General features: G+C 36.2%; 1 protein-coding gene across 2 annotated transcripts in view; it reads right to left on the bottom strand.

Annotated features, from left to right (window-relative positions):
- Positions 1 to 1,237: 1,237 nt before the first annotated feature.
- The window catches only part of LOC123745580 (protein toll), a 33,388-nt gene continuing 18,315 nt past the window's right edge, over positions 1,238 to 16,310 (bottom strand). For both annotated transcript variants that reach the window (XM_069312084.1, XM_045726251.2), the window contains exons 2-6: positions 13,449 to 15,804; positions 12,327 to 12,477; positions 11,275 to 11,411; positions 3,577 to 3,843; positions 1,238 to 2,994 (exon numbers count right to left, since the gene is read on the bottom strand). In XM_069312084.1, the coding sequence (XP_069168185.1) occupies positions 2,794 to 2,994; positions 3,577 to 3,843; positions 11,275 to 11,411; positions 12,327 to 12,477; positions 13,449 to 15,728 (3,036 nt within the window). In that variant the 5' untranslated portion in view covers positions 15,729 to 15,804 and the 3' untranslated portion in view covers positions 1,238 to 2,793. The remainder of the gene's footprint in view (positions 2,995 to 3,576; positions 3,844 to 11,274; positions 11,412 to 12,326; positions 12,478 to 13,448; positions 15,805 to 16,310) is intronic.

Here is a 16,310-nt window from a genome sequence, read left to right as displayed (position 1 = left end):
GCTTATTTATTGACCTAGAGTAGAGTTCTTGATTAGTTCTATTTACAGTGAACGTAATGCAGAACACGTTACATTTTGAGTTATTGGTTTATGACCCGTGAGAACGGTGTCGGGTAGAAGATAGGTCGTGTAGTGGTGTGTCCAGTTTTGTGTTAACGGTGTTGTTCTGCTGAACCGGAAATTATTTGGTATCTCAATGTTACGTGATTGGCCAAATTTATCTTACAGCCACTATCCTTAGTGGCTGTTGACAAGCCAGCACCTTGTCAACAAATTTCTCAATCTTGAAGATTTTTTCCAGCTGGGGTTTGAAATGAAGTACAGTAATATTATCTTGGAATTTATACCAGCATTATCCTCACTTCATTAAGACTTAATTGAAATCCTCAGATTAGACAAAATTGTAATTAATTTTCAGTAAAGATGTTAATAATAGAGGCATTTGCAGCTTTGTTAGGCTGCCAATTCCATGGTTTTATAATTCCATTGGTGAAAAAAAACTAATTTTGTCCTAAAATAATCTGAGACACGAGCTGAATAATCCAACCACTTACGGTGCCTGGTCTTGAAGTTCCTAAACATTATGCATCAATTATTATCCTGTTCCACATAAATGGAGTAGAGAATTTGTAACCTATAGAAAAAATAAAAATGTCATTCATACATTCATTATATCATTTGTATAACATTGCATTAGGGATAAACAAGTCAAAATTATTCTAGTAGTCAACCACAGCCTCATCCCATCATTGAATAAGAATAATGTAAAATAAATACAAATTAATTTACTTCTTACAAAATGAACAACCGAACCTTCTTTTGGCCTATCCTGTGCATAGTTCAGTCAATCCTCACTTCCACACACACTTGCTAGGTCTTCCTAGACTTTCTCTTCTACTTTTAAATTGACTTTAATTTGCATTACTCTTAAGTACTATCGTTCATTCCTTCAACGTGCAGAAACCATTTCAGAACTCCTCAGTATTTCCACGTCATAAACTTTTGCACTACACATCTCGCCTTTTCATTTCTTAATATATTTTCCTAATACAGTACTGTGCTGCACATATCTCTGTTCCTATACTGTACACCACATGCCTGTTCCTATACTCCTATATGCAAATTCTTCTGAATACAATTTTTAAATGTTATACCAACATGAATTTTTTTTTTTTAATATGAAGTAACCTGGGAATTGTTAAATTAATAGAAAAATAATGATTAAATAAAAAATGGCTAAACATTTTCCAACATTTATTTACTACACAACATTTGTACATTTGTAAACATTCACCGTCGTCATATTTTGAAGAAAAATATTAAAGTATTCTTCGAATGTTATTGGAAAGAATGTTGGTTTTTCATAATATCCAGAGTACTGTAACTTCCTCCATTTCCTATAGCCTCTTGCCTGCTTTTATCTTTTAAACTTTAAAATTGCACATTGTGTAGCACTCGATCATTTTTTGGTACTCGATATTGATCCATTTAAGAATACTGACAAACGCACATCTTTGCATCCAGCTCCAATTCTGTGAACATCGCAACCCATTTGGTAATTTCTTTTACCAGTATTCCACACACAAAGGAATCCTCGGAACTAAAGTGGGTTAAATAACATCGTTTGCTAACTTCCTGTATGCTGCTATGCTGCTGCCTGTTCACATGAGCTTCTGGTGTTAAGTGTATGTCTACTCCCAGATCTTTCTCATTATTTCTTGTAATTGGTATAGTTGTAATTTCTCTATATGGTATAGTTAAATACAGGTCTCCAATCTTCCTTACCCATTTTGATTACTTTACACTTTGTAAATATATGATTGTAAATTTTTTTTGCATTGCTGAGTGACTGGGGGACCCAGAATGTAATAACAACAGTTGATTGGGAAGTTTTCATGCTTGTAAACTGTTTAATAAATGTAACCAAAGCCGTCAGAGATTGAGGAAAGATGTACACGTTCGTAAGTGCTTTCGTGAATCTGGCCCCAGATGGCTAAAGTGTTAAGACGCCTAAAGTATGGAGCTTCCAGTAAAGCACAAGAAGAAAACTTAACTCCACAGATTTACCACAAAGCCAGTAAGGTACCAGAGGTGAAATAAATGAGTTAATAAGGACATAGTTCATAAAACTAAAACCTTGAAGCAAGACAGCATTTTTGTTAGCATTCTCTTGAACAATATGAAGTACCAAAATGACATTTTGACTAGGAAGATTTGAGTACTGTCAGCAGGCAAGCTGTAGCAGCCATTCAGTCATACATCATTATCTACTGTTTTTAAATGGCAGTAAACAATGGGCTAAAATATATATATACAGAACTCTTATATAAAGGAAATGTTTCACTGAGGATAATCTATAATAATAATGTGACAATATACTGTCATCAGAAGTCAACACGAAAGATTCGATACATTAATATTATCCTTTACCTTCCATTCACCCGGGCTGTAGGAGTCGAACCCTGGACCCCATGCGTATGAGGCCGTAGCTCTCACGCTTCGGCCTTTGTTTTTTCCCCATTTGTTATTAGCCTTTACTTAGGTAACACTTGAATCCTTGAAGGATTTCAGTTCTACTGCAGACTCCCTGAAAGACACTTCTGCATTCCAACACACATTGTCTCCAGCAATGACTTTGAAATATAAAGTGTCAATATTGATAAGTGTATATTTCACTAAACACTATGAGAATGCAGAAATGACCTAAGTTTTAGATAATAATATACTTCCGTTTAGCTACTCAATGGAGTACTGTATTTTCTGCTACTCATATCTGCACACGATAAAACAAATTCAGGTGTTTTGTTTTGAATTTGAATGAACAAGTTCCAACTTTAAATTTTCTTTTCTTTTATGTTGCTTTGTAATGAATTGTTGAGGATGTGGCATGACGTACCGCAGCTTCTCCCAGAACTTGGGATCACGCCACTGGAGGTATGTCCTTGTTGACAAATAGAGCCTAAGTTCGTCGTCAAGTTCGGAGTCTGGTGGCACCTATGTATTAGATATGTAATTAATTATGTATCAATTAAAAATAATTACATTAATTAAATATGTAATTATTGACTTTACCACTATAACAAAATTTACAACTTTAAGATGCACATTACATTGGTGATCGAACATATAAATAGCATATTTACTATCATATGCAGCATGCATTCACAACTTGTAAAGTGAGATGGGGCAGAACTGCTCAATGGAAACTGATTTGGGCCATAGGGGGTAAAACAGCTTTTCTTATTATCCAATGATGATAATACTGATTTAATATTAATGCAATCAGATTTGAAATCAATGTTATTGATGATGACAATTTATATTTTCACATTACAGTACAGTATATTTCTAATTTGAAACAGAACTGAAAGGATTCACAGCAAATGATGCTTTGAAATTACCAAATAACTCTGGGTATGATTTAAACAGAACAAGACATTCGCTCAAACTAGCTTGAAACTCATTAGTACTGACTGCCACTTCCTGGCATTCCAAAACCGCCTGCCTCTAAAGAGGCAGTTAGTTACTCTCAAAGAACATGATAATATTCTTACTGGATTACTAAAATCTACTTACCTCTCCAAAAACAATAACAATGATCTTGTTAGTTTTATCTTTTAGGGCTTTGGAATGAGCAGTTTTAAACTCCAATTGCCCCCAGACGTTTTCAATAAAATTGGACGACAGTATCACAATGGTTCGGCTGCTGGCCTCAATACTCTGGTCAATTTGGTTCTGGATGTACTCTCCAGGGATCCAGTCACGGTAATGGAGACACACTTTGTACTTAGGATCACCAGATTCAAGACCAGGTACCAACACTGAATTCACAAATTCTTCATCCTGGAAATGTGCACCAAGCATTAAAAAGTAAAATAACATGCTTAATGCAACCGTGTATATATATATATATACTGTATATATATTTATTTTGTATCAATCCATGTACATCTTGTAATCATTAAATACATAATAAAGCACAAAAAAAAGAAGGAAGGGGTGGTAGGAGAAAAGCACACAGAAACTTTATTGGAGGGGACCTAAACATTCCCTTTAATGCATTATGTGTGGTTTCCTCTGAGGCTAAGGGTCCCCCTTCTTCCAGCCAGAGGTGGTATTTCCAATATTTCCATGATTCAGTGCTTAGCTCTTATGAAAATCATGAAGTTATTATTTAGTCAAATTTAATTTATTTTTTGTATTAAGGGCAGTTATTTTCTCTCCCAATTCCATGTATAACTAACCGTCCTGTGAGATAGTAATATTAGATGAACTTATAGCTAGTTTTTTTTATCTACACTATATCTATACCGGTCTGCGGTCGATATTACCGACGGTCGGTTTAGTCTCCGTGGTGTAGTGGTAAGACACTCGCCTGGCGTTCCGCGAGCGCTATGTCATGGGTTCGTATCCTGGCCGGGGAGGATTTACTGGGCGCAATTCCTTAACTGTAGCCTCTGTTTAACGCAACAGTAAAATGTGTACTTGGATGAAAAAACGATTCTTCGCGGCAGGGGATTGTATTCCAGGGACCATAGGATTAAGGACTTGCCCGAAACGCTACGCGTACTAGTGGCTGTACAAGAATGTAACAACTCTTGTATATATCTCAAAAAATCAGCGTCCCCTCACATGGCGACCAGGCCGCCACCGACCTGAGGACCTAGATTCAGGAAGCTCTGTGTATTTCTTCGTAAGTGGGTTTGCTACGAAGGTTCCTAAGTGCGCCCTAAGAAGATGCTTAGGTGCTATTCAATAAGGTATACTTAGGAAGAAAAATTGTTGGTTCACCTGCGTGCCGATAGAGGTCACTACTGTGTTTCGTTTGGCCAATCAGAGAGCAGCAACATTCTTCATATTGAAGATTTAGCGCTGGCTTATCGCAGCTCTACTGCCTCCTATTTACGTCGAATTTTCTTATAAAATTAGTATATTTCGAAGTAAAACAATGTTTTTTCAACTTCTACAGCCAGCACCGACATTGTAGTAAACAAATATGTTACATTTGTTGTTTACCTACGTAATTCTAAGAGATACTGTGTAGCTGTCCTTGTTGCTCGGAAGATGCGCTGACAATTATTGTATATATTTACTGAATTTACCCAAGGGCCACTAACTATCTAGTGACCTCGAAGAGGACAGAAAGCCGGCGGCTTGTTGAAGGGCCCGCCAATTGTCTTAATTACATTTTTTAGCTGGAATTTGGCATTTACGGCTTCAGCGGGTAGGCGGTTCCATGGGTTTATAGCCCTCTTGGTGGAAAAAACATCTGTTTTCAGTCCTACTTGAGAGAACATACTCTCCAACACTATATCTGTGATTGTCCTGTTATCAGTGACTTCATACCAAATGGTATGAGGTATTTTGAGCTCTGTAATTACTTCATACACTCAGGAATATTGGAAGATATTCTTGTGCTGCACCCAGATTTTGCCAGTGGAGGCTAATAGATCAGCATTAAGTATTTTGTTCTCTCCTAATTCCATGTATGACTGGCCATCCTGTGAGGTGAGCTTGTAGCTGGTTTTTGATCTACACTGTGTGGTCCTTTAGACAGAATAGGGAAGCAGCACATTGCTGTGTATACCTAAACATGTTTAAAAATACATTGTTTGAGAGGAGTTTTGTAGAAACTGGTAAGAGTAATTATAATATAATGTTTCCATGATTCAGTGCTTACCTCTTGTGAAAATTGCTTAGAGTTGTTTAGTCAGAGTTGATTTGTTTTTTGTATTGAGGCTGGTATTTTCTAAATTGATTCCATGTACAGTATGTCTAACCATCCTGTGAGATGGGAGTATTAGATAAACTTATAGCTAGTTTTTTATCTACACTGTGTAATATTCCATATAGAATAGGGTAGCAGCACATTGCTGTGTATACCTAATCTTCTTAATAAAAAAAATCAGTAATAAAGATTTTAAATTATAGTTTGTATTATTACAAATACAGTACTGTATTATCCTTATTAAATCATGTTGACCATGGATCATTAAGATCTCATGTTGATATGTAATACAAGTCATATTTCTTTTGAACTGCTAATCCATGCTAATCATTCATTAAATTGTGTATTATGTCTCAATTTTTCACTTCCTTGGATATACTGTACAGTACAAAAAGATAGGATAAAAATAAACCAGTAATATTTCTTTCATTATATTTTTCATTTAAATAACTGCATCAATATTTTTACAGCTGACAGGATTTGTTTTACCATACAGGTGCATTATTTGTTAAAAAGAATTTGGTTTATTGTTACACACAATGGTGCTACATAGCCTTCCCAGCTTGGTGCCTTCTTTTAATACTTACTGATTAAAAAATAAATAATAAATACATTTTATTCAGGAAAAGTACATACAGTTGATTTACAAACATAATGTTGGATTTATAGACAGAGCTAGTACATACAATACCTAAAGCCACTAATACTCATAGCATTTCGGGCAAGGTGTGGGGGAAAAAACACAGACTAAAACTTAGTAATCGGGATTAGGTATAAATTGTGTTGAAAGAAGGAATAAAAAATACAAAAAGGGGGGTTAGCATAGCATAACTCAGCAATTGCACATGTTGGTGAACAGCGTTGTTTAAAAAATAGCAAGACATGGGTTGACATTTAGGAGGTAAGTTAGGTTACATGGAGTTAATTAGGCAGTACTTGGTTTAACTCTTAAACTGGTTGAGAGAGGTACAGCCTTTGACATGATTCGGGAGGTCATTCCACATTCTGGGTCCCTTGATTTGTAGAGCACTTCTAGTTTGGTTACACACAGCCAAATTGAGTAACAGGAAGAGGTCTTGGACACAAATTTGTTCCATGCTAAATGTAGAGGAATCAGCTGAGTATTCCTCAAATAAAATAAGTTGCCTCAGCTTATAAGGTAAATAAAATAAGCATTTCTCAAGTAAGTAGCTGCCTCACCTCACTGCCTTACTGCTACATAGCCTTCCCGGCATGGTGCCTTCTTTTGATAATTACTTGTTCCACACCCAAATTGTATAACAGGAAGAGGTTTTGGACCCCTACTTCCCTCTCTCTTTTTTAATAATCTACAGTATATAGTCATAATTATAGCTTTAAGTATTCAATGAATAAAGTTTGTGACATTTTTACCCTTCTCCTTACCTAACATCATTTGTGCAGCATATTTTTATTTTATGTCTCACCCAGATTTAATTTCAAAATAAAACCAAACTAAATAAATTAGAAATGGGTATGTATAGCTAAGGTACACTCTTACTACTAGGTGAACAGGGGCATTTGGTGATAGTAAATGATCCCATCAGGCAGGGCTCATCACCTCTCATATTTCATGTTCACCAGTGTTTATTTACTTAATAACTACTGGTATAATATCTTGCTATTATAAAACTAATTCTACTATCATCAAACACATATTTACTTCAAGTTTCAAGCAGAGAATGCATATATAACTAACACGAAGGATTCCTCTTCACTAGATTCACCAGCTATAATATTTTGGTCATGTTCCAATATCATAAATCGATCCCAGTGTTATGTAGTAGAGAAAAAATGACTTATATCCAGTTTACGTAAAGCTACGAGTGGTCGAAACCACACTTAAATCCCGGAATGAACTTACGAAGGTTTTTCCACTTAGGGTACCTACTTGAATACGGACCTAGCCGCCACGAAGGCGCTAAGAAGGAATTCGCTCTTAGCTAAGAGGAAAAACCTTCGTAAGTACCTTCCTGAATCCGGCCCCTGGATCGTCCAGAGTCATATATTACATCTTAATTTTCTTTTAAAATGATTCACTTTAATGAAGAAAATTGTAAATTATTATTAATAAAATATTTTGAAACAGTTTTTATTAAGCAAAAGTCTTTGTTTTCTTATTAAATACCTTTTATAGTATAGGCACTAGGTATTTTTTTTCCCACGGACCTAGAATGTACTCCGCCGGGCCATGTGTTCCCATTGTTTACCGTGAGCTCGCGCGGCTAGCTTCAAGTGTGAAGGATATTACTGTACTGTAATTGTGATCTTTTTAATTTACAAAATGCCAAAAGTTACCCAAAGGAAGCGCCTAACGGTTGCACAGAAGCTGGAGTTAATTAAGAAACTTGATAAAGGATATTCTCATGCACGAGCAGCAGCAGAGTTTAACATCGGGAAAAGTACAGTAAGTGACATCAAGAAACAGAAGGATACTCTATTAAAATATGTGAGCACAACAGAGTGTGCTACTTCTGGTGCTGCATGTTCGAGAAAAACAGTAAAGTCTGGTCAGTATCCACAACTGGGTGCTGCAGTGTATAAGTGGTTTATTCAGCACCGCACAATTAGCAAGGCAATAAGATTTGAAGAGCTTAAAGTTGCAGCAAGTAAACTTGCCATTCAATTAGGTATAAAAGATTTCAATGCAAGTGATGGGTGGGTTGGAAGATTTAAGGCTCGGCATAACATTTCAAACACCAAAAAAATTTCTGGTGAGGCATCAAGTGCTGATCCCACTAATGTTGATTCATTCAAGGCTAAATTAAACGAGTACATTGTCAGTAATAATTTAAGCAAATATCAAGTATATAATGCTGACGAGACTGGGTTTATGTGGCGAGCTGTACCAAGTACATCCTTAACCAGTAGGATGCAGGAAAATATTCCTGGACAAAAGATAAGCAAGGAACGGCTCTCAGTCTTGCTCTGTGCTGATGCCTCTCACAGGACAAAATGTGCCGTGGTAGGTAAGTCTAAAAATCCTCGAACCTTAAAAAATATAATGCAGGCATTACCTGTAATATATTACAATTCTAAGAAATCATGGTTTAATCAAACAATATTTACGGACTGGTTTGAAAACCACTTTTGCAAAGAAGTCAGAGAATTCCAGATCAACAAATGTGGAATAAAGGCCAATGAGGTTAAGGCATTGTTGCTGCTAGATAATGCCCCTGCTCATCCCATTAGCAAGTTAATTTCAAGGGATGGCAGAATAAAATGCATGGCACTTCCACCAAACACAACATCCTTGATCCAGCCCATGGACCAAGGTGTTATCCTTGCTGCTAAACGTATGTACCAAACAGCAATGCTTGAAGATGTTTTAGTTGTTTTACCTAGCGAGGAAGATGAATTGACAGGAAAGGATACAAGGGCTCAAAGAACACTAGAAAATCTAAAAAAGTACACAATCAGGGAAGCAATATTCCACTGGGCTAGGCTTTGTAATAAAGTGAAAGAAACCACACTAACAAATTCATGGAAGAAACTGTTAACAGAGAGGCCTAGATGTGAAGCAGCAGTATCTGATAGTGAATTCGAAGGTTTTGAAAATGAAGCCAATGATTTTGAAGGGTTTGAAGAAACGATCCGAACAATGTTGCTCCAAGCTGGTCAGGGTGTACAAGTGAATGATATCAATGAATGGTTAGAAAATGATTACGATCCTGGTTATGAATTGTTAACTGAAGAACAGATTGCGCAAAGTGTTCTCGGAAATGACTGTGATGACTCTGATGATGACTCGGACGATGTTGGTGAGGCTCTGCCTAGAGGTGTCGGATATCAGAAAAGATTGGAACAAGTTGAGGAACTCATTGAATATTCAATAAAAAGTAAACATGAAGTTATTGGAAATTTTTATGTACACCTTACAGCCTTAAAGCAATGTCTCAAAACGTTAGCCAGAGAAAATCAGATTCAGACAAAAATAGATAAATTCATGATTTCAACGGTTCGTGAAAAATCTTCGTCGACAAGCGATGCTGCACCCGTCGATGCTGAATTACCATCGACAAGTCGTGGAACATCCGCCAGCAATGAATGCTCTACAAGCCATGCTGCACCCGCCGATGCTGAATTCCCACCAACAAGTCGTGACAAGTCATCCACTAACGATATAAAATATGATTGAAAGGCATATAAATTAGTGTAAAAAGTGTTGATAAAGTACAGTATTGTAAGTGTTAATGATTAATTAAGCCTAGACAAAAAGATACTGTACAGTGTAAATATACAGTAGAAATAATTGTCAATAGTGAAGTAGAATTAGAACTCATGTGAATTAGTAGTAAGGCTAGCTGTTGTGTGAAGTGAGTGCCTGAAAATAAGTATACATACAGTATGTACCCTGTATACAATATAAACAATATAGAACAAGCGCTGCAGAGGATGACGTAATCATCACAGCTTCGTAATCTTCAGCTTCATTAAAAGTAAGTCAATTTACCAATTTTATTATAGTATTACAAGATATTAATTGTTTTTTTTCAACAAAAGCTACATATTAGTCTCTGCAAATGTATATTCTATCGTCAGCAGAGAAAAGGTGAGCTCAAAATATTTCGTCTTGGCTAGCTCTCAGTGACAAGGCTCGATCGCCATTGTTATGGCATGGCCGCCACAGCCTGTGTCGTAACATTAAAAATACATTACCTGCACTTATCAGGGTAAATCAAAACACATCTCTAAAATATTATTGAGAAAATATTAACTCACTGATTGATACATGAAATATTTTGCAATACAAAGGAATGAATCAATTTTTTCCCACCCATCTGGACTTGATCAGAGCGTTATCTTGAGATTATCTTGAGATGATTTCGGGGCTTTTTAGTGTCCCCGCGGCCCGGTCCTCGACCAGGCCTCCACCCCCAGGAAGCAGCCTGTGACAGCTGACTAACTCCCAGGTACCTATTTACTGCTAGGTAACAGGGGCGTTCAGGGTGAAAGAAACTTTTGCCCATTTGTTTCTGCCTCGTGCGGGAATCGAACCCGCGCCACAGAATTAAGAGTCCTGCGCGCTATCCACCAGGCTACGGGGTCCCCCCTGTGTGTTCACACATCATCCATGCAGCAGCCAGCAACTGGCTTAATCTTCGGTGTGGCACTAAATTGGAATGCAATTACACAATGAACTTTATTTAATTTTAGTTATACAGTATAAACTATAACCTACCTGAATGTTACTTGAAAAATTACCCGACCCGACTTAACTTCGGAAATAACGGAGCTCCGGAAATAACGACTAGGGTACAGCCCCATATAGGCCGTTAAATTGAGTGGATACTGCACTGTGTAATCTTTCATATAGCATTGGGTAGCAGCACATCGCTGTGTATATATAAGCTTGTTAATATAAAAAAAAATTACAAATGCTGTACAGTACAGTATATACCATACAGTGTACAGTATCATAATACAATAGAGTCAAAATAAGATTATAAAAGTAAATAATATTCCATTGTGATAGGTGTATTATAAGCAGCAATTCATATACAGTATATTTGTTTTAAAAGACTTACTTTGTTTGAATAGCTGATAAAAGCATCATACTTCTTGTCAGCGTCTTGTTCCTCTTGTGCGACGGCCCACAGGCACAAGCGATGGGTAAATAACCACACTTTAATATCCTGCTGATATTTATAAACACTTACGGTTCCTGTAAAAATTAAATCGTTAGAAAATCATGCGGTCTGCTGAGTGTGAAATTAAAATAACATATTTTATGATGGTTGAAAGAAATTAAAGCATGTAATATTGTCCCAATACTGTATACATGAACTTAGTCATTGAAGATTCGGACTTAATATTTTATGTGGTACTGAACAATATTTGGAAATACTTATTTATTACAGTATACAATGTTATTTTTGTTTAATACTGTATACAGTACCATGTGTCTGGTAGTAAAATTCATTTATATGCAATTTCTAAACATACATTAAACCCTTTGGCAACACTGGATGTAATTACTACATTATACTGCAGTGTATATCTATATACATTATATATATATATCTATATACTGTATATAACTTGTATCATCTGATTTGTTGAAAATACTGTTAAACAAATATGGTATAACTTGAATAAATGATGAGATTTTGTTTGATGAAATCTGATTTCCAAGAGGAAGGTTTTCAATTTACTGGCAGATGAAATAAGTAATTACCTAAGTGTAGTTACAGAACGATGTAACGGGGGGTGGGGGAAATAGCTCTCTCTTGTCCATTATTCCACCCTCCAGTTAACTAACGAGGCCCGGGGGAAACAGCTCTCTCTAGTCCGTTATCCCATCCTCAGTTAGCTAACTATTCTAGAGCACTCCCAGAGTTCCTAAGGCAGCCTCTCTCGTTCAACACCTTGTAACCTAGGTATTTGACTACCTAGGTGCTAAGAATACAAGGCGCCGTAACTGGATCAGCTACCCGAAACTCTAGAGAGAACTCCAGAACACATTTTCACTGCCACTACGCTCGTGGTGTCCTGTCTTCCAAGCACTCTTTGTCATATAACTCTTTGAAATTGTCCATACTATTCTGTACACGAGATACCAAGGAAGATTAATACTCACCAAGTACAAAAAACAGGAAGAGGAAGATGGTTATAGAGGTGATGCTGGCTATAATCATAGGCTGCTGGATAATGGGGCACAGGTCTTCTTTTTTCACTTGAATTAAAGGCTCGTCTATGTTGAGGCAGATTATGTTATGGGAGTCAGTCACCTGTATACATCAATCAGTGTTACTGTCATAGTTGAATCATTTTTTTGTTCAGAAACTGAATTATACACTTTCTATTTTTTGTTCAGATTCATTATTATTTATTTTGTAAAACACAATAATACTTAAATAATACATACTTTTTATTCATTTTATTTACATAAATTCCCACATATTGGCCTCTCTTACTTAAATTTCTACTTGTCCCCCTTACTTTAATCTTTGAGTACCTTAGATATTAAGTCACTGCACATCCTCTCAAGTGTACTTTATACTGTATATATAAAACTCTGAACTGCAATGCCAATCCTGACCTTAAACGCTTCCAAGAAGGTTGTAACAGAACCCATGAGCACCACACTAGAAACAAATATCTATTTGATATTCCAAGAGCGCGACTTAACCAAACTAGAAATGCTCAGCAAATCAAGGAATTTGCAGAGCATTTCCCTTGATTCCATAAATGTGGAAGGACCTTCCCAATCATGTTAAAAACTGCCCTTCTCTCAACCACAAGTATAAGAGGAAAACTAAATAGTGGCAACTAAATGTTAACCCATGTGTTGCTATTATAGAACATTAATGAATGAACTTGTAAAATTGCTAATATATTTGCCGTGTAAAAATTAAAAAGAATTCCGTGCCTTCTGTTTATTTAGTGAAAATTACTATCTGCTGTCTGTTCAAATTTCTGCTGTAACAGTCACCATGTAATTAATGTCATTTATTTTATTTTTCTAATTCGGTTAATTTTAGCTTGTATCTCAATTAGTTTTAAGTCTTAGTTTTTATGTTTAGTTTTACCACATCATGGCCAAAATGCTGTGTATTAGTGGCTTTAGGTTTAGCATACACTCGGCCTACCTAGATATCTAACATTCTTCTTGTATTCCATTTTGTATGTATGTACTTTTTCCTAAATATTATTATTATTATTATTATTATTATTATTATTATTATTATAAATGTCTTACCTTTCTGTTGGGCTCCCGAAGGAAATTGTGTAAGTCGTCAAGATCACAGTTGCACCTCCAGGGATTGTCTCCCAGACTAAGAATAACAGATGAAGAGTTAAAAAGCTCTAATATTGACTTTGGAAGAGATGTGAAGTTATTACCACGGATGTCGAGAACTTGCAAATGTTGAGGTAAAACTGAATCATTAATAAATGATAGCTTATTATTTGGTATTGTCAGATTCACAAGACTTGAATATTCCGGGTCTTGAAGACCACTCAAGTCTGTAATAGAGTTGTTTCTCAAATTTAAAGTTATTGAGAGGTTTCCTTCAGGCAAGTAGTTATCCTTTAGTTTTGGTATGGCTTTGAGACCTTGATATGAGCAGTTAATGATGAACATTGTATCATGGGGTCGTGTAAAGCAAGTACACATGGCAGGACAGCTCTTAAGTCTGCACACTAGACTCTCAGTGTTAACCGCCTTAACAGGAAACTCTATGTTCTGCTTCTCTGGATATGAACATTTTACTTTATCTTGATCTATAACATTAAGCTGGAACATGTTTTCAGTCTCTTCAGCTCTTCCTTGTAACAGTCTTGCAAGCTGGTAGATATCACAGTTGCAAATCAATGGGTTGCCTTGAAAATACACATTAACAGTCTTTTGGGAATGAATATATTCCATTTCTTGTAGGGATATACCTTTGATTTTGTTATAGCTAAGATCAACAATCACATCATTTGACATGAATGAAAGATCATTGCTCTCCAAATATTCAATATTATTTCCTTTTAAATTTAGTTTTGCTAGCTCTTTTAACTCTGTACTAAATGCCTGTGGTACAGCATTTATGCTGTTGCTGCTTAGGCTCAAATCATGTAGTTTTATTTGTTCAGAAAGAGGAAAATGCTCTTCAACTGTGATCTCTTGAGAAGCTATTGATGTACTATTTCTGATTGAAGAAAAAGATATATTGTTGTTGCTCAGATCTAAAACTTGAAGGGTTGAAGTTGGATGTGGGAATGAAGAGCTGTGGAGGACATTGATCTTGTTGTGGCTCACATGGAGATTGTTGAGGTTTTCACAGTTCTTAAAAATATTATCAGGTAGTTCACTTAGGCTATTGTTTTTCAGAACTAATGTGTTCAGTTTCCTCAAGTTATCAAAGGAGCCATGTGGAAGATATTCCAGCAGGTTTGACTGCAGGTCCAGTGTCTCAAGACTTGTCAGGTCTGCAAACACATTAGGAAACAAACTTTTTAAACTGTTTCTGTTTAATTTCAGTTTGACCATGTTATTTAGTCCTTGAAATGTGTTCTCTGGGATGTTGGCAATTTGGTTATTGCCGAATTCCAGTGTATCAATTTTTTTTGAATTCTTGAATAGCTCTGAAGGCAATGCAGGAATCTTATTGTATTCGGCATTGAGAATTTCCAAACTTGGACAGTTATGAAAAATATCCACAGGGAGAGATTCAAGTGAGTTTGTATTTAGCAAAATCTTTCTAAGGTTTGGAAGATTGGAAAACACTTTTGAATCTAGGTGTAATATATTGTTATGTGAAAGTTCAAGAGACTGCAGATTTGGAATTGTTGATAATAATTCTGGACGAATTTCAGTCAAGTTATTCTTCCATAAGCTCAAATTTGTCAATTTGGGAAGATTTGCAAACAAATTATCTGGCAAACTAGTAAACTCATTTGTATGCAAATAAACTTCTGTGAGGTTTGGTGTACTTGCAAATAAAGATTGTGGGAGAGTTTCCAATTTATTGATAGAAAACCTAAAATGTTTCAACTCTGGAGTTGCTTTTAATAGATTTTGTGGTATGGAAGAAAATTGATTGCCATCAAACAACAAATTCTTAAGATTGCCGAGACCTTGAAGGTGCCACTCCTGTAAGTCATATTGATCTCTCTGACCAACATCAACAAATAAGAGAGAAGTCACATTCTCTGGATGTATACCAATTTGTTGAAAGAACTCGCTGAAAGACACATTAAACAAAGGACACCGTTCAAAACGTACATACTTCACAGAAGAAAACTGACAGTCCTCAATTAGTGATATATTGATATTTTCCGCTTTATGATGGCACTTGAGAGTTAAAGCACTCTGTGGGTAATCTTTGAGGTCACTTAATGTGACTGTGAATTTCTGCGCGTGAAATGAATCTGGGCAGGTAATCTGATTAGAGCTTCGGTTCCTCTCGCATTTGCTGCATGCAATGTTGGCATAACTTGTGCGCGTCCACAGGTATAAGAGGTGGAGGCCCAGTATCATCCATGATGCCATGATGATGATGATGGATCATTTGAACAATCTTTCTGTTCTGGGATGTTGTTGAACAGTTGCTATTGATGGTGATCACCTAGAAAGAAAGAAAACGACATTGTATAATATATTCTTAGATGCCTTGTTCATTCCTAAAAATATATTCTTGAGAAACACTATGACTTGAAAATCTTTAAAAGTGGTTGAAACGTCTGCTTAGAAGTTCTACGGTAGTTTATCCAAAAGTGCTGTAAGCTAATTGTCACTTAAACTCCATGAGAAACAAATGTCAATACATAAAAGTGACAAACTAAGAAACAAAAGCAGGTTTAGTTTTTATAAACAAAGGTATACACAGCAATGTGCTGCTATCCTAGGTTGTAAAGCCATTGGCACATCGCGTTCATGGGAAAAGTATTAGGGTTAAGGCTCAAGATGAGCTAAGGCAGGCAGAGCTCTAAGCTTGATAATACGAAGAGGAATTATTAGGGGAAAAGCGCCAAGCCAATTCGACTATATAGCACTTGGAAGGGATCAGGATAAGGATTTGGGATGGGACGGTGGGAAAGGAATAGTGCCCAACCACTTGGACAGTCGGGGATT

This window comes from Procambarus clarkii, chromosome 71 (assembly GCF_040958095.1).
Source record: "Procambarus clarkii isolate CNS0578487 chromosome 71, FALCON_Pclarkii_2.0, whole genome shotgun sequence".
Lineage (NCBI taxonomy): Eukaryota > Metazoa > Arthropoda > Malacostraca > Decapoda > Cambaridae > Procambarus > Procambarus clarkii.
This window is presented reverse-complemented; position numbering and strand designations above follow the sequence as displayed.